Consider the following 20,175-nt stretch of genomic DNA (forward strand, 5'->3'; position numbering starts at 1 on the left):
AAAAAATGCAGGGAAAATTTTACATGCTGACATAGGCACACGTGCGCACACACACGCACACACACACACACCATATATATTGTATCTTTGTATGATATTCCTAAAGATTCTGCACCTGTTTAAATTCCAATTTAGAAACATGACACCTTGATAGTTATCAGTTAACAATGATATTAGGATAAGCAAAATTATTCAGAATCCCTCCTTTCAATAATAGCATGTGATGGAAAGAAATACTACAAATAATTATAATAATAATTTTATTTTCGTCAACTACTACATAAAGATTGATTTTGGCACAGCTGATTTGTGTAGGCTGAGGATGAGTAATCCCCACTACTACAGTGAAATGTAGTCTTGGACCGTGCAGGCTATTCTTCAAAAAATGTGTCAATTTAACATGTTTACCACCTAAATGGAAATATTCCACATTTACAAAGCTAACGTCTTCCAATTTTTTTTTTTATTTTATTTAATCTGTACCCCAAACATTCAGTGTTTTCAGCTAGGACAGACACCAAGAAGGGTTTGTACAAATATCTGCTGCCATCTGGAGGAAACACACGGCAAAAGCGCAAAAGGTGAAATTTCTCTTTAACATTTTCCCTCCCTCAAGGAACTGTCTCCAAGTAACATGTGACGCAAAACTCAGCCGCTTCCTTTTACAATGCTTCCATTTTTAAATGGCTGAATAATCAACATTGATTAGTTTCATTGGCAGAAAGCAGACTAATCGTTGTGCCAGATGAGGATCCACAAACAAACGGCTTTACACCTTAACCGTTAAAAGAAAGTTTTAACCAGATAATGTCCATCTATTCATTATCTGTAACTGCTAATCCTGGTTATGGTCATGGGGGTTGACTGTCATTGTCATTGTCCAGTCTGTCTCAGGGCCAACACAGAGACACACACACACACACAGACAGACAACCATTCACACTCACATTCACACCTACAGTTAGACTCACCCCTTAACCCTAACATGCATGTCTCTGAACTGTGGGAGGAAACTGGAGCACCTGGAGGAAACCCACACAACCACAGAAAGGAAATGCAAACTCAACACGGAAAGGCCACAGACGGGCGGGACTCAAACTGAAATATGCGCCAAAACTCTGATTGTGTCTAATCTTGTAAAAAAAAAAACTGAAAGTAATGCAAATATGAATATGAATAAATGAACATATAATGATTAGTAATTGATTTTGTTTTTTTTTAAGACAGCACTTTCTCATTGAGCGGCACTACACTCCTCAGTGTATGTGTACAGCTACACTATTAAAACATGAACAACTGCCGGGAGCAGGTGAGGAGTTGTGCGTTTGTTGGTAAATGGTATGTTTTTCTGGACAAAGCTAGATCCTGCCTGACACACATTTCACACACACATACAGTACAACACAGGTCCCTAATAACAAAAGTAAAAATCACGGTTTTGCAGGAGGAACTAGAAGAAAGACACAGACTAATTACAACATTTACACCCACAATATTCTCAGTACGCTATAACAGAATGCAGCAAAAACGCCCACTCCGCTATTGTAACTATAACATTACAATGCCGATCTCAATCACATTTACAACCCACAGACAAACAAGTCAAATCCAAATTTGGAGCTATTGTGCCTGAAATGCCTGAAACTAGAATCTGTGTCCCAAGGCTTATGGGCTGGGTAAATGTTAAGTAGATTAATCAAATCTAATCACTTTTTTGTGTCATTGGATCACGTTTGTACATCTACCAGCAGAGGGAGACAGATAACAGGTATTTTACAGTAATCCGACAAGTGTCTGACGTCTGTATAAGTGCAAGTGTGTTACACTTACTGGTAACAGTGAGTACATTAGTCTTGACCTCAGCGGTGATATAGATGCGACCTCTCCTCTCAGTGTGGTCTGTCCCACACAGGCTCGGCACGTTGGCCACACACCGCTTATGGATGTTCATCATACAGTCTGGAAAACACACACATATATTAATGAAAGCTAAGTATCGTTTCATTTCAACAGCATCAATCTAAGACATCCAGACACGGGTGGGTGGAGTACGTACGGTCACATCTCATGCCCTGGTGTATGAGGCCGTAGAGCAGAGAGCCACAGTGGTCACAGAAAGTCGGGCTGGAGTAAGTGTGGATCTTAAACTTGTGTTTAGACCTCGGGTCCTGCAAAGGAAGAAAGAAAACTCAGCTCACTTGTGCATCATGCAATATCTTAAAAAATGAGAATTAATGAATGTTTGTTAAGAATATTACAGTTTTCCTGCTTCTTCAATCTGTTCCCTTTAGTCTTTTCACCACCACACATACACATCCATTATCTTTACCCTGTTCAAGTTCATGGGGGGCTGGAGCCTATCTCAGCTGTTATTGGGCAAAAGGCATGTTGCACCCTGGACAGGTCTTCAGTCTCTCTCAGGGAAAACACAGTGACACATACACAACTTTTCACACTCACATTCACACCTACGGGTAATTTAGAGTCACCAGTAACCTGACATGCACGCGTTTGTTTGGTGACTGCGGGAGGAAACCAGAAGAAACTCAAGCAAGCAACATGCAAACTTCACACAGACAGGCCGCAGACAAAAGTTCGATTCCAACGGAGGACCGACCGTATTACAGACCGTATTACCACTCCACCACCGTGCCGCCAATCATCATGCTGCTACAATAATCCTAACTCCCATTTTAACATGTAGTGTGCAGTCTCGAAGCACTAAAGTGGCCAAAAGTGCACAACTATCTGGAAAAAACATTCAAGTATGTACATGATGACTAGTACATACTTGAATAGTACATGGTTTCATTTGAACTAGTTTATTGGTTCCGGGGGGGGAAATCCAGAACACACCAGCGAAGGTGTAACGGCTAATTCAGGTTCAGTGGCTTAAATAAGGATCATTCACAAGCAGCAGTGAGGAGGATAAACCAGGAATGAACCCTAGAGGTTGAGGACAAACCCACTCTACATATCGTCCGCTATTAATACTGCAGGATATTGCAGTAGCAGCTAATTGCATTTCATTATAAACGCAAACCTTCATCACAGTTTCAGTCAAACCTCTCATAATTTTCCATCTCATAACCAACTGCTGCTTTATAAAAGAATTTGCCATGTTTGAAGAACTCACACGTGTGCACGTGAACACGTACACCCACACACACACACACACACACACACACACACACACACACACAGGGTGGTCTTGCCTGGTTGACTTTTCTGAATACAAGCTGACAAGTTCAGAGCTGTTGTTTTTTCTCCTAATGATGTCAGCAAAAGTATAAAAGTATTTTCATAATTTGGTTATTGTGTTTTTATTATTTTTCTTTTTCTTTTCTGTTGTCAATTACTTTGGACAGAGAGAACTACTCTCAGGTATCTCTCAGGCTTTTTGACAAGAACTTAGAAGCCAAAATGAACTATGGATGCTGCTTGCATTACATGGTGGTTTTGTGGTGAAACTATGAAATTATTTTAAATTTAAGGAACAAAAACAAGACAGATTAATTGGATTTATATTATATATTGTGATTTCAATCTTACAAAATATATCTAATTGAAACCAACCTAACTGACTCGTTAAAATGCACTGAAGGCCATGGACCAAGTAAAGAGTGTCCCAACACACTTTCCATATTTTTGTTCACAGGTGCACATTGCATAGGGCGGCATTTTCAAAAGCTGTGTCTGCTTCACAACACATAACCCATCCACCAACAGCAACAGTACTCACTTCCTACATGCACAAAAATGTAATTTAAAAAGCAATTAATAGTAATTTGTTTTGCGCTTTAAGGTGTCCTTTATTATTAGTTTGTAATTTTTCTGTACATTTTTCTGTTTTACCTAATTTAGCTTAGTTAGATTTTTATTTCTTGGTTTGGATTTAGTTTTACCTTCCTGGTAACTTCAACGGTGGGATATGGCAAAAATATAATGTATGCCAAATTACTCACCTGTTCTGAATGAAAACACTTAAAAGTCCATTAATAAAGATCATTAAAAGTCAGGTCAAGTGACTTGAGTTGTATTTATTCAACCCACAACTTAAACAAAGCAAGTATAACTTGCATACAGTCAACAAACTCCAAACAGTGTGTGTTCATTAATGGGAACATAACAGTGTCAGGTTAATGCAACATCCCTCTACTACACTGAACATAATGGCCCGAAGTTAGTTGAACATAACTCCATGAGGTCGCACTTAATTATTCAAGTGCAGTTACATTAATCTAACAACATGTTGTTGCATATATTTCGCTATTCTTTTTACATTTTATTCAACCACATTTTGTGGGACCGGTATAACATTTCATTTCTCTGAGTGTAGGCTATTTTAGTCTGTGAGAGAGAGAGTGCTGTGCATTCGTGTGTGTGAGTGGCACCTGCAGCCACGGCTTAGTGCACATTCACACCTTTATCTGAGCACTATAGTTTCAGTGGTTCACACACACACGCTTTAACTCTTTACATGTAACTGATGATCACTGGGAGACTGCTTACACACAAACAGACTACAACAAGAACCCACAAGCAGTGAGAACATCCAATACTCCACTTGGGAGGGATCCAGGCTGTGTGGTGAAGTGGGGGACACTTCAGCGTAGGAGTTATGATATATTTCTGCCAAGGGGCTTCATCAAAGTTAACAAACATGCAGCTATTTACTGGAAAATTAATTTCGAAAGTATCTCCTCGCATCCAATGTGGATTAAAGGCAACAAATGTAAGTAGTTCCTGCCAAAGCCAACAATTTTCATTTCAATCCAGGCAACAAAAACTACAAGTATGTGTAAAAAGTGTACTTGACACGTTCATTTCATTTCACCACACGAGCCAGAAAAACGAGCCGAGTGATTTATTGCACTCCTGCAAACCTGTCCTGGAAAATAATGTTTAATTTTGTCAGTCAGTGCCTGAATTATACCCAGCTTCCCCAAGGTGTCTTCAGAAGTACGTGTGTGTGTGTGTGTGTGTGTGTGTGTGTGTGTGTGTGTGTGTGTGTGTGTGTGTGTGTGTGTGTGTGTGTGTGTGTTTGTTGAGCCTTAATGTGCCTGTGACTATGTGTAGGAGTGTGGGGTTATTTTGCATAGCTGTGCATGTGTTTGCATTTGTGTGTGTGTGTGTGTGTGTGTGTGTGTACGCGCGCGCACTCATGTTTCTCCACTGCTTCTCGTCTTTCTCAAGGACGGGACAAACAAGCAGGGGGGGCTGCTTGTTTTTTGTTCCACTAAAAAACAAGGGAAGAGCTGAAGCTCCAGTGATGAGCAGCATCACACAGGCAGTGCTCAGAGGGCTGATGAAAGAGGGCGGCTGCTTCTTTATAAACTCTAATGATTAAATACATACATCCTGGAAATTCACAGATCAATCAGGAACCAAAACAAAGCAGGAATAAAGGAGGAGAGAACACAGTCACTGGGGACAAAAAACCCCCGTCACTTTTCATGCCTCCTCCTCTTTTATAAAGGATAGCATGTGATCTTTTGTTGATGATTAATGCATCAAATCAGAAGAAAGATACATATAAATGCCAAAACATCTGTCAATCAATCCTCAAATCAGGGTTGTGTTTAAGGAGTGGAAAATGCTCACTACAGTACAAAGTACTAGTTGAGACTGAAAAAGATTAAAAAAAGAACAGAAAATGTTAAAGGCCAGTGATAGAAATTAAAGGGAGAGGGGATTTCTACCTTTATTTAGGGGTCATTAAACTACTTACACTGCTTTATAATGTATTACTGTTTCAAAATATACTGTAGTAACATAAGTTTGCTCCCCCCAACCCTCTCCCTCTGTAATCTGCTACCTTCTTCTACAATCCGCCACACTCTGCATCCACTAATCAAGCTGAAATGTTATAATGGCCAAAAAACATTCTTGTCCACTTTGACATTAAATTACTTCAGTCAGTCGGGAGCTAATTGCACTTTCTATTTAGTGCTAATTACCGAATATCAATGTGCTTGTTGCTAAACTTTAAGAACTGTATTCACAGTCATGAAAAAGTAATGGCACTTTTTGCAATTTCCTGTTTTTTTGCACGAATCAGTTATAAAATGTGATCTGATCTTAACCCAAGTCACAAACATCAAAAAACACAATATTTCTAAGCCAATAAAACACTGAATGTTTAATAAGTGTATTTGATAAAGACCGGAAAAACAATGGCTGTTAGTGTTTTATCAGCTTAGAATGAGTGGGTTTGATGATATCACATCACATTTTATGAGCAAATTACCGAGAAAATTGTGTGCAGATGTTTGCACTGCTGGCATTGCTGTAGGCCACATCAAGTGCATTTCCATCCAACTGTCCAATCCCATTTTTAACAAAGGCCTTGTGATATTGCATGAATGCAGCAGCTTAAAGGTCTTCACTTCTAAATCGTTGACTGATGCTTCTTACCAGTCAGAGTACTATAGACCACAGGTTAGAGGGGTACCGAAGTCATTGGCATTCATCCTCTGACTGCCATAAATAAAAAAAAAAATGTTGTGGAAATCCATTAAGTGGATGCCGATTTAAATAGTCTAGACCAGGAGTGTCTAACTCTGGGCCACAGCCCTCTTTGTTTTCCAACTATCCCTGCACAACCCTCAACTTCCAGCTTCTGATTGATTGAACACACCACTCGGGTCTAGTCCAAAATGGTGGGACCCAAATTTTCTGTCTCTGACTGTGTAATACAGTGCATGCTTTGAGACCATTGTACTGTAATAAAATCATGTAAAAAAAAAAAAAAAAAGGTAGAGTCTGCTCCTGAAAGTTGCTACTTCTTTTATTTCAAACGCTCTTTATTATTTCACACAAACATTTCTGTGTGCGTAACCTCCACTGCCTGGAAGTTGCCAACTTCTGCAAAAGTTCCAGCCTCCTGCTTCACCAAAGTTTACTCACGGAGACCCCACTTCTTAAAATCAGATGGTACAGTGCGATGTTCCTGCAGATCTACTGCTCGGCATATGGTGTGTTAGCGAGCATCTTTACGCTAATACCGAATGTCCGCTCATAACAGCAGTACACACTGCCAGAACAGTGACTGCAGCCATTAGTCAGTGCTAAGACACACACACTGTTTTGACTGTTATCTTGTCATTGCGCTTTCTTTCCCTCCCTAGTCTTCCTTTTGTTTTGGTTCAACACTTAGCTGTCCATCATTTTCAGTGCTAACATCAGTCATTATCCCACACACACAAACACACACACACGTCGTCATTCATGATGCTGTGTGACAGGCAGAGAGAAAAGCAGAGTCACTGACATAAAACTTGTTTTTCTTTCGCTCTTCTTGAGTAAGGACATATCTAAAGTGTGACCCATCAAATACCATCTCACACCAATAACTCCTACATGCAGTTGCTCCTCAAAATCACCAGGCATATTCAAAAGTCATTAGTATTTTCATGCTTTTTTTTGAGTTCATCTTCGTTGAGGTAGAATAGCGGTGGTTTCCATGTTACCACTATACCCTGATGCCATTTCTACCCATGTGTTGCAGCTAGTGGAGTCATGAAACTGTACTTTTACCAAGATGAGAGAGGGCTGCATTTCATTGGATGGTTTCCTTGGATCTTCTGCGACTTCATTCAGTCACAAAAGATTATAGACCAAGAACACAGCCATTACCATGTTCTGAACTAATTTTGGAGGATCAGCCACTAATGGTAGAGTTCGTCAATCTATAATGTCTCGCGCTGTGGGTCTGTGGAGTCCCAGAGCCTTAAAATAGCTTTTGTAACATCTCCCCGAGTCATTTGTTTGTAGTATTTTTGTATGTAGTGAGTAAAGGGGTGAATTATTTTCTCACAGGTCTAGTTGCTATTACATCATGAATTATGGTTGAATTAATATAATTACCGTTTAAAACATGTCCAGAGTATTGTGTTTCCTCGCTTTGCTTTTGTTTTATGTTCAATTCTGTTAGATCTGAAACACTTTAGTATGAGATACACAAGAAGTAAGGAAAACAGGAGGGAACTGAATATGTTGTCACCGTAGATGGCAGCTCCACTGTTATGAGTCTGTGTAAAATGGTAAAAAAAAAAAAAAGTGTCAGAACAAATGCAGTCCATTCAGCATCTCATCATATCTCATTTCACTGGATCTAGACGCACTAAGTGCAGTTTGTCCACTTTTTTATAGCCTGATTTCTTTGGGAGTAAAATCAAAAGCGTGAAAGGAATCAAAGGCCTCACAGAGAGGCAAACAACAAAGACACGAATGCAAAGAGAGAGCAAAACTGGGCCTCATCAAAGCCGTGTAAGTGAGCAAAGTCACTTATTTGAAATCAAGTTAAGCATCCAAACAAAAGTCTGAATACAAACAAATTACTCGGGCTCTTTAAAAAAAAACTTAGTATGTAGTACCAAAATCAAATATTAACAATATGAAATACAAGCCATTAAACAGCCATTAAAGCCATTTCTTAATAAAGACTAACAATGAGTGGCCATAAATCCAACCAATTAGTGTTCTTTAATACAATAACTGTGTCCATTCATTTGTTTTACAATCTCATCTTTTATTTTGAAATTCTCAGATTAAAAAGATCCATTTGAATAATTTAATAAAGCTTCTTTGTGGAATCTTTTATGTTCGCTCAAGGAACCATCCACAAGTGGTTGCGGCACCAAGACTGGTTCTTTAAGGACCACTGACAAATGGTTCTCTGAAGAAAAGGCTTCTAAAAGGTTTTTTGTGGAACAACTTACTGACAAAAAAAGATTGTTTAACTGTTCTTGTGGAACCCAAAATGGTTATTGTGGCATTAGTCTCAAGAACCATTATTGATTTCAGTTATTTGTACTGTGTTGTAAATTATGCTACGTGGAAGATACACATACATTTGAAAATGACCTCAGTCGACCAAAAATTAATGCTGAAATTGCTCTAATGCTTAAAGAGAATGTGTTTTTCATGTAGAACACAGAGCAAACTTTTTTTTCCTTCAAATTATATTTACAGTAAAAGTCTTTCCACCCACTCTTGTTCAATAACAGAACGCACATTCAGTTATCTGCAGAAAGGAACACAAGTAAAATGTAATAAAACAGGAGCTGCTGGTGCTGCCTCGTTCTGTGCTGATCAATAAAACAAATGCAGTGCCACTGTGTTTATAACCCTCAGGCTTGTAATTCTTCCTCTGGGGAATCTTTAAGTGCTTGAGCGTGAGAGACTGCAGCCTTTAAAGAACATTGTCTTGACGTAGGGAGCTACACAAAGCGTCCATTCTTGGAAAAGACGACTAACACAAGAAAAGCGGTGGAAAGAAAATGAAGCAGTGATAAGAAGAGAAGGAAGAATGGTGTACAGAGAGGGTCACGGTGGTGATTTCGTCTTCACACCCTCAACGTAATCCCCCTCCTCCTTCCCTTCCTGCATATGCTAATCACAATCTCTCTATCGCTGTTGCAGGCCTTCTCAGTTCTCAAATGTTACCGTGTCGTTTCAGTGCGGTTTTATCCATCTGGTCACACATACTGGTAAATATATCGTGATTATCTGGATGTACCTGCGTTTATATTTAGATTTAATGTGAAACCACACTTTTAGTTTCAGCTGGCAAACAAATATGATCTCCACATAAGGAAAATATATTACATTTTTTATAATACAGTAGATCCCTTTGAATCTTACTTTTAAAAGCAAAAAGGAAAAACAGAATTTGATGACATGTGAACAAATCCTTAACTTTAGGATCAATATACGTCTTCCATTATTATATTTTTTTTTTAACCAGTTTCTTAGCCTCATATATATAGATATGCATATATACACAAGTAAAAACACTCTCTACACAAAAACTGAGCTCTATACCATTGGCAGGCTGTGTGCCTGAAATGTAGGTTTCATTAGAGGATCACATCCCTCGACCTCTCCCGTAGGGAGCCCATTCTATTAACCCAGATCTATAATTGACTTCTTCTTTTAAACATACGCAGCTGAGAGAGAGATGTAACAATGAAGGGTTGGTAGGAGGTACGATGGCAGCGGAGGGCTGATTGCTGCAGACAGTGACACAACATTACTATTTCTACATTATTATATAGTAAATAATCATCCTGCCTGCATTACTGCTGTTTCCAGTGCATCACATGTTCTTCACAAAGCATAACATGCTTCGCTTGTTTTTTCATATGTGTGTGACCCACAGAGGGCTTATTCAACAAAATACGCATCAAGAAAGAACTCAGAGAAAGATTTAGGCTTTTTTTCCCCCTGAGATAGAATTCATTTCCAGAACCCAAAGATATTGACTTTACATATAAAGCAAACAAATGCAGCAAAAAAATTAAAGCTTTGAGTTCATGTTGGAGATCATTTGAGCTCTACACAGAGATGTATTTCACAACTATTTGCATACTATAATGCAGAGCTCATTATCCTGGCATTGTACATTAAATAGTAATACATTAAGTAAATTAAATGTAATACATGTAAACATTTGGAAATGCAGCTGTTTGCTCTGATAATTACAGAACTATACAAACTAAAGATATTCTTGGGAAACAAACCAACCATGTAAAGAAGAAAAAACATTTTCAAAGATAAAACTATTCAAGATTTCTGAACAAGCTCTTGATTGAGCTGAAAATAACAATAATAACTGTCAATAGCTGTTGAAACTATCGGTGTTTCAAAGCCACTTGTGTGCAGGTGTGCATGGGTGAAAACGTTGTGTCACACTGTATAAATCTGACAGCTGTTCCAAATGTCCCATGACAAGGTCTGAGCACCTTTATAATCTACTGACATTTCTTCAGAATCTTGGTGATTTTGTGATGAGGTGAAAATGTAAAGATAAGTGGCCTACTCTAACACATCAAAACCATTTTATTATTATAAATTCTATGAAATTCAAGGAATTTGCTAAAAAGAATGATGTTATAAATCTTTGCATTTCTCCTTTTGCTATTCTTATATAACCACAAGATGAAGATACCCGTCTTCTTGTCTTCTATTTAAACGAGCAGCCAGTTTGTAGCAGTGATATTTAAATTTCCACTGTGCAGAAAGTGAGGTCGTAAGGCCAGAAACTCATTAAGGAAGTGACACGGCGGGGGTGGTAAGGCCCCGTAATTAAGAGCAGGGACCCCCCTGGGTGGAGTGGTATTTAAATAGACATTGTACAGAATAAAGACACATATGGAGGCAGGGATGGTGTAGAGAGAGATTTAGGGGGAGGTTAAACATTTGCCAAAAATAGAAAGAGACATGCCTCAAAAAAGAGAAGGAGAATTCAGACGAAGTAGATGAAAACAGAGTTGAAGGAAGCAAGTTTCAAAATGTCAAATAAAAGGCTTTTGAAGATGTTTTAAAAGAAAGAAACTGTGATTTAGGCTACAAGGTTTGTGTTCGAAGCTATTTGAGAGAAAGAGAAGTGAGAAAGGTGGACTAACAAGAAGCAACAGTTGCTAGACACACAGATCTATAATAACATAAGAGAAAAAAGTGCAGAGAACTATCACTCATACAGACTATACCACAGGAAGCCAAACAGCGCACAACAGCGTTTCCTCTGGAGGCGGTTCACTAAGTGTTCTTGTCAGACAGAAAGGGCACTCCAGAGGGAGGTAAATACAAGGCACAGGAACTTAAAGACCTCTGGGTTTTTGAGAGGATGGAGATCCTCAGAGTGCTCTTAAGAGGCAGAAAGGCGGCCCAGCCTGAAATGACGGACTTGAGGACAGGTTGGCATTTTGACAATAAAAAACACGCAAAAGACACTACACTGTACTTCTCAGCTCCTTGAGAGGGCAGATGAGAATATGATAAGTAGCACTTAGAGGCGCTTTCTATTAGTAAAGCAGTGACGAAAATGCTTAGCGTTCAATAAGAATTAATAAAATCCGGTCAAGCATGACTTTTAGCCTCCGACAACATTGAGTGTGGGTATAAAGTTGAACACAGGGGGATACAAATCGGCTTTATTTGATGTCAACTGACTCTTAGAGCTTTTTCACTTCCACCAATTCATGTGGGTAATATCAGGCTCTTTAGCTGCTAAATGCGTCACTAATTTCTAATTCTGTGTGTTTGGTGTAGGACAGGTAGCATTCCGTGAATTTATTAAGGCTTTATAATACCACATCTGGATATCAGGATGATGTGTCAGTTCAGTAGGACAAAAGTAAATGAAGCAAATGGCTGAGTGATCAGTTCCACATCTGTGTAGAATTTTCATTTGTGCTTTATATTTATACAGTGTACAAACAAATCTAAACTTAAAACTCAAAATATCCACTGTAATTCTGTGTTTAAAGTAAATAAATGAAAACTTCTTACAAGAGCAAAGCATGAGAAAAAGTAAAGAACACATAAGATTCCTCAAAGAAACACTTAGCCGCAGTGTCATGTTGCCAATATGTGGACTTTTAGAGAATGATAAAGTACCATTTGCTCATTAGAGATATTCATTATGTGTGTGTGACTGCTTGACGTTGAGACGGAAAAAGGAAAATGAAAAGAGAAAATGGTGCCGGCCGCTCAACCGTAACACTGCCTCCGTCAGGCGACGAGGGCTTCGGTCTCCCTCGTTACGTCTGTCTTCCATTACTCATTCTCTCACTTAAAAACAGTAATCGGGTTTAAAAAGCCCGGTTTATGTGTACTTACATCAGATGCGGGTCCCTTATCAGCTCCTGGACAGGAGAAGGTGACGAACTCATGGCAACGTTTGTGAACCACAAAACAGCAGACTGTGGAGAGAGACACAAAGATTCATTACATAAGTCATTTATCACCATTTGTCTAGGGAAAAAACACATCATAGACTGTAGCCCTCTGCATGAAATATGCTGTTCTGGAATCCAAAGAACTAAAACATCACTAATCCTCTTATATCTTTGCAAAGTAATCACTTCAGATACGTAACCGTTAGTTTTAAAATGATACATTCACTCAAACCACCAGCATTATGAACAATCTACAAGTATCTGTCCAAGAAAACTGGTCTGATAATGACCTGAAACTAGCTTGAATACTTCCCACTCCCGAAGCTTAGCCTGGCAACTACTTGTATGTTTGCACGCGCGCCAGCTCCCGTTTGGCCCTCTCAAGGCAGAATGCAGCCAAGTGCACTGACATTCATCAACAGTCGGCCTGCCTCTGCTGCTCACAGTTTTTAATCAGATTATGTTCATTACACTGTGTGTATGAAGTCAAAGGCAGTCAGAGCATAAAGTGCGATAACTGAAGTAAAAGCTGGAATTTATTTGGTGTCTAAGAAGAAGCACTTGCTTAACCTCTATGTGTTGTGGCAAATGTACTGAAAAATGCTTCTGTCTCAGGAGCCACAGACTCTCGATCAACGTTGCAGGAGACACAATAATTGTTGCCACTTTTCTAAATGTCTACATTGCAGTGTAACAATGTAACCTCACATTCATGTTACAGTATCTGCTTTACCCAAATGATTTCCAAAAAGTCAAAGTTTGCTATAAATAGAATAAAAAAAATAAAAATCCGTTTTTACACTTTAAAGTGGCGTATTAGAGATTTTTTTTTTCTTCCAGTAAGCACAGATTTGTTTACACATCAACGCGTGTGCAATCACGATGAGATGAAAAGCGTAACATGGCTCCACTTCTCAGGTTGGTAACAATCAACAGTGCATAAGCATGTGAAAGCTCCGGCACACAGAGAGTCTGTCGTCTCCACCCCGATTGGTGTCAGTTCCACTGACAGGCAAGGCAAACACAGTTTAAAAATATCTCATAGAAACACACAAACATGCACAGTCCTTATGATTATACCCCCGAGTATATTTACACAGCGTGTATGTCTGAGGGAAGGAACAGAGGAGCGCTGTACTTAATCATAGCAGCATCCAAAACAGGTGATGGAGCGACTGCTAAGAATAAAGTAGTCGATCATTTCGACGGCTTTCGGCTTGACCCTTCAGGGGTCACAACAGCGGAACGTCTTCCACACGTTGATTTGGCCTGCGTTTTTACGCCGGATGCCCTTCCTGTTGCAACCCTCACGTTTTTATCCGGCAAAGTAGTCAATCATTTACAAATCTAAATGTACGTCACTTCTTAGTGTCCCCCGAAACCATTGCAGACAACAGTCATAGCAATGTTTCCAGGGGACACAAAATGACGGAAATTTAGATTAGCAAATGCATTTTTAGTTGATCCTGGAGCCATTTCCATTGCGTTGTAGCATTTTGCAGCACGTCTCTCCATTTGGTTGTGCTGTGGCTTTTCGCAGCATGTTTCTTCATGCTGCGTCTGCGTTGTCAAATTGATGAAGTTGGAGCTAGCAAAGCAAAGTTTTGAATATTTTTTTTTATATTATTGAGAAACATGAGTATGACTGTTAGTAACTAGATCTGAAGATTTTTGCGCAGAACAGTTTGCATTAGGCTTTAATTTTGTTGTTGTCAGTGATCTTCAAACAGCTGTAAAACACAGAAATGGTTCCACCTCCTCCTGCCTGCGAAGGTTAACATGACATCAGGTGCAGTATCTGACATGTTCTGACATGTATCTGACATGACATCTGACAAGTACAAGCACACAAAGGCAGTATTGGCCCCGATGGCAGTATTGGCATTCGGACATCCTACAGCTGATTAGAAGCCTATAAATGTTAGTTCATATTTGCAAGACCAGATCACATTTTATTACCAATTTCATATCCATCCATCTATCCACATATATCCATCCATAACTCTCTCTCTCTCTCTCTCTCTCTTTATATTACATACAAATGGAGTTTTTAGTTTGTACCTCACTTTCCTGAAATTCTGATTCATAGGGGCTGTTAACCTGCATGATGCGCTTTAAGTGTCCTGTGTCCTGATTACCTTTTCGCTGTCTTTAAATAGCAGTTGTATTTAACTTTAATTTACTGCATATGGTGCAGAATGTGTTTATCGTGCTCGAAAATGCCTTTGCACAGCAAATGTCATTTTTCTAAGCTTGCTTATTTAAACTGCTTAGCACTAGATCATAAATATCAAAATATCCAGATAGATTAACTCATGGTTAGGTATATATTACATTTAGTAGAGAAACCTTTATGTTTGGTGCAGTGTTACCACAATAGAATATTGAAATAATATATTTACACTAGGTTTAACTGCAGTAACCTCCAGCACAGGCTCATTTACATATCTGGAGAACTGATATTCTATCAAATTCTATTTAATTCGATTCTGCTGTCAACCCTGCACTGATTGGAGTGCTTATAATTAATACAAACACTTTCTCACCAACACAGACACAGGCATGCTCGTGCACGCACGCACACACACACACACTCACACACAGAAATCAGGCACCTCAACATTACTTCACTCCCACACAATATCTTCTTTTTGGTCACACCGCCCACTCACTATGATAATACCACACACACACACACACACACACACACACACACACACACACACACAAAGACCACCCACTCATTCCAATGATATTGCAGATTGAATACACAGAGTGAGGGTGGAGGGACTGAGGTAGAGACAGAAACAGTGAGCTATGTGCACATATTGCTTCAAGGCAACTGCTCTTTTGTATTGCTACTGCCAAATCCTTAACCACACACACACACACACACACACACACACACACACACCTGTCGCTAAAATAGAACATTACACTCAACAAAACGACTCTAGGGGCAAAACAAACAATACGTCTTTACAAAAACATTCTGTTCCAAAAATGACGTGTGACCTTCTTCCTTCCATTTACCAAATAATAATTACAGGGTCTAATGATTGTCACACACGACAGTACAAACCCGTTTGTAGTAATGGACAGAAAGTTGACAATATAATCTGGCAAAATGGCATTTACAGTGACTCGTAGAAGTTTGTGAACCTTTCTGAATGTTGCCTATCACTGTGGCCTAAAACGAGATCCCATTTTCAAGCAAGTTGAAAAACTAGACAAAGGAAGCCCAAACAAACACTGAAGGGATTTTCGCCCATTCCTCCTCACATAACAGCATCAACTCAGAGATGACCTTAGTATTCTTGCATGAACTGGCTGCGTCAGGTCCATCCACAGTATTAGGACTTTCAAAATTCGCGTTTATCCATCCTTGCTGCACTGGCTGTCATGTTTTGTCTCTCTCTTTATCTTCTCCCATAGTGTCCCTAAGCGGTCTGCAAAGCCCATAAGCTGTGATAGATCTCTTTCGAAGCCTGGCCCATACCACAACAATCATCCTGCTCTTCCTGTCCCCATCTGTGAGTCACTGATACATTTCACATACTACAAAACAATTATATTTGAAATCTCACTTGATGGTCCTTGAAAGTGACACCAAAATAAAGCCATTAAACCTCCATCAATCACTATCCAACAGTTAGAAGTTGTCACCTGCATGTATCCCTCACACACTCTTCACTGCCCTCTCTGTGACCTGATCGCAGTCAGACTTTGGTGTAGCTCACACCCTGCCCATGTGTCTTCATTATTTATTACATACATTAAATATTCCTAGATAACACACACACACACACACACACACAGTTTGGCATTCAGTACATACTGAAACAAACAGTTACAGTTTTTGTCTCTGTGCCCTTAACTTTGCTCTCACTTTTCCCTCTCTCATCACTCTGTTACATCAGTGCTTATGTAATCTGTGCTTAGGGGGCTTTAGAGGTAAGCAGGCATGTAGTGCACCTGTGGAGTCTACCTGTAACACCATCAGAGCATTAAGTTACACTACATGCAGCAGTTTGCACCCTGCATCCACCCTCAGCCAATGCGGAGCAACTTTTGTTGCTATTAGCTTAATTGGACTGAGGAGAATAGACATTTCATCCTGTGTGCTGTGCAAGATCACACATACAGCCTATGAAGATTGTGTATGTAACGATTACAATTCAATTATTTTAATCAATGCAATTAATGTGGCCTTGCTGTAAAATTAATTTTGCATTCATTGTTTTTGCAGTTTAAATCTGCTTTATTGTACTGGTGTATTTCTTTTTTTTTTTTTCCTGTGGTGTAATTTCATGACCTGTAACATATCCTCTGCTATCCAAGCAATAACTTGTTCATGTTGTCCCAAAAGCAATGTTTTCCTCACGCCTATTTTCCTAGAAGAGGGCATGCATCTGCATGCAAGGTCACTTCATTTGTCCACATTCATTACGTTTGACATCATTTACATTCAAGCATATGTGCAATAACAATGAAAATCACATATATGCTATGTGATTTGTAGTCAGATAATTGACTGACAGATGAGCACCGACTTTGATAACCAATTATTCATTGACTAATTTCTAACATAAATGTCCTGCTGAGGCCTCTCAAATGTGACAATTTGCTGATTGGCTTTGTAATACATGATAGTAAACTGAATATTTTTAGTTTGGGACCTAGGAAACTAAAAATGTTAGGGTGCAGGATGCAGCTCTGGGAAGTTTTAATGAGCAAGTTTCATTATTTTCTGAAATTTTACAACAGTAGAATTACTATCCATCCATCCATCCATCCATTATCTTTAACCGCTTATTCTGTTCAGGGTTGTGAGGGGGCTGGAGCCTATTCCAGCTACCATTCAGCAGTCAATGTATAACAAAAAAAAAAGAAATTGGCTGCAGTAACTGCACTTAAGGAGTGTCATTAAACCCTACTAACACACACGGCTCCTATTTGAAACATTTTTGTCAGCTGTAGCCCTTCGAGGTCTCCCATGCTGACCCTATCACTCCACAACAGGCACATGTCATCATTATATAACCACCGGTTGTCAATTTACATCACGCCATCAGGCTCTTTGTGTATCATTACAGTTTGCACAAAGCACACTTACAGTACATCAAGTTTACATCAGCCAACACCTAGGACACTGTAAATTTAGAAGACATCTCAATTAAAAAATAAATAATAAAACTGCAGAAAGTCCAGCTGCTTTTATTACAGTTCTTTCCTGCCACCTTTTACCATTTTCCTCTCCATCTTGTTCCAGTATAATTCGGTTCATTAATTGCTGGCAGAACACTGATGTTCTCCTCAGCCTTTTCCTCTAATGAGCTGCCAGTATGTGTGTGCGCTTGTGCATTTTTAGGTGTGTGCATGTGCATAGGAAACGCAGTGACATGCTGTACATCGATGTCCCAGATTTAGCTGCTCTCAGATTCAGCGGCCAGGTTCAACACTACATCACACGCAGAGTCTGATCAACCTAGTTAGACATATTTATTAACATATAGCTCTTAAAATACATCACCTATAATATATCACCTGTACAAACACAGACACGCGGGGCTCCCTGGTTAAATATCTGCTACAGTATAACTAACAAAATCTAAGGTTTTGATACTTGACTAGGAAACAAATATTCAGAGCAATAACAAGTTAACAAATAACTTGTCGTGGTAAAAATTTCAATCATGCTGCTATGGATGGTTATGAAACGATCACATTTTAGGCTCATGAAGTGTTACATTGGTCAAATAAATTGGTTAGGTTTGGAAAAGTTTCGTGGTATGGCTTAAAATTAGCACTTAGTGTTAATTAAGTGCAACATCTTAGGTTAAGTAATTGTGTAAGATTTACAGGGACCTATTACCCAAAGTGGAATGTAGTATTCATAATTATGTTCTCGATAGTGTGCAATTTTCTTTGGCTTAGAGTGAGCTTTAATATCTGTCTTTTACGTAGGCTGCCATGTTGCTTATAATAGCTAAGTTTCTAGTAGCTCCGAGGACAAATTAAACACTTGCTTTAAAGAAGAAAATTTCACATTTTCAAAATAGCAGCTTTAATTTGGTGGACATGTAGCACCACTTGAGTTTGGTGTCTAGAAAGAATTTAATTTACTATTTATAGTTGTATTTCTCAAAAGAACCATCTCAAGGCACCTTGCAATGTACGGTACAGAATTATAGAGAAACCCAACAAATCCCTCGTGAGCAAGCACTTGTTGATGGAGAAGTGGAAAAACCCCCTTCAATGGAAGAAACCTCCATCAGAACTGTGCTTTGGTACAAATATAAACAAATTATTTATTATTTATAAATACGTGATCCACCAACAAACTTTTTTTTTTTTTTTGCGACCAAATCCTACAGATTGCACCATTAACTCACAGTAAACATTTTAATTGGACTTTTCTACAGCGAAAAGTGAACAGCAAGGGGAAATGAATATTATGGCGCTGCATGGCTGTTGAAAAACTCCTTTGGCAAACTTACCTATATCACAGCAATCAGCCACAACATTAAAATGTTTCCAGTGTTTTAACCACATGTACATTAATATTCCCATGATCTATTACCTCTTTTATAATATATTATATATTTATACTTGTATAATATTTTTAAGACAGCCATGATTGTACAGTACTGTATTATCGTCCGGGAGCTGAATCAATTATTATCTGTGTGATTGAACAGGAGCCAAAATGCTGCTCACACCGCACAGCTTCATAGAGCAAACATAATGGGGCTAAAATTATGCCAAATTGACACAGTCTGCCCAGCTTAAGGTTAGAGGACCTTTGTCACTGAGGTTACAAGAAACAAACAAAACACTGGCTAAGATTGTAGTGATGTGGTGACGAACAAGTAAACATCTTAATTTGGCTCAGCTTTAACAATACTGACACAAAATTTGGAATCTGACCCACTTAATGTTTCTGAAAGGCAAGCGGTCCCAAACGGAGGATCTAAATTATGTGGGGGGCTTTCGGGTTCACGTTTCTTCATAATCATTGCAGAGTATGAAATGAACTTTGGATACAAGATAAGGACAGTGCACACTGTACAGACACTGCGCACTGAGAACAATGGGCTTGCTCTGTGCAGTGTTGCACATGTGCATTCAAAAACTAATTCTGGTCACTGAGGCACCAGCCTCCAATTTGATTTTCCCATGGACTGGTATAAAGGCTGACCAGTAACTCTACCGCGAGTACAAAACATTGCCACCAGATGTTCCCCATGACTGCAGCCAGGTAGACCTGGCACAGGGTTTAAACAGCGTGTAGAGAGGTACAGGCGAGCCAGTCTTCTGTTCCTTTTTCTGTTTCTTTCTCTTCCTACTGTCTAAGTAGACAGGAAACATCCTGGTGAGTGGGGTGGAAGACAGAATACCTGAGGAACAGCATCAAGATGATGAGGAAGAAAAAGCAAAAGGGAAGAAAGTCGATAATCTGAACTAAACATGCCATTCAACTTGGGCA

At 39.2% G+C, this 20,175-nt stretch overlaps 1 protein-coding gene across 3 annotated transcripts in view; it reads right to left on the reverse strand.

Moving 5' to 3' along the window:
• prkcbb (protein kinase C, beta b) overlaps positions 1–20,175 on the reverse strand; it is a 95,604-nt gene that overhangs the window by 43,491 nt on the left and 31,938 nt on the right. For all 3 annotated transcript variants that reach the window (XM_067476483.1, XM_067476482.1, XM_067476480.1), the window contains exons 5-7: positions 12,628–12,710; positions 2,057–2,168; positions 1,831–1,959 (exon numbers count right to left, since the gene is read on the reverse strand). In XM_067476483.1, coding sequence (XP_067332584.1) covers positions 1,831–1,959; positions 2,057–2,168; positions 12,628–12,710 — 324 coding nt within the window. The remainder of the gene's footprint in view (positions 1–1,830; positions 1,960–2,056; positions 2,169–12,627; positions 12,711–20,175) is intronic.

This window comes from Channa argus, chromosome 15 (genome assembly GCF_033026475.1).
Source record: "Channa argus isolate prfri chromosome 15, Channa argus male v1.0, whole genome shotgun sequence".
NCBI classification, from domain to species: domain Eukaryota; kingdom Metazoa; phylum Chordata; class Actinopteri; order Anabantiformes; family Channidae; genus Channa; species Channa argus.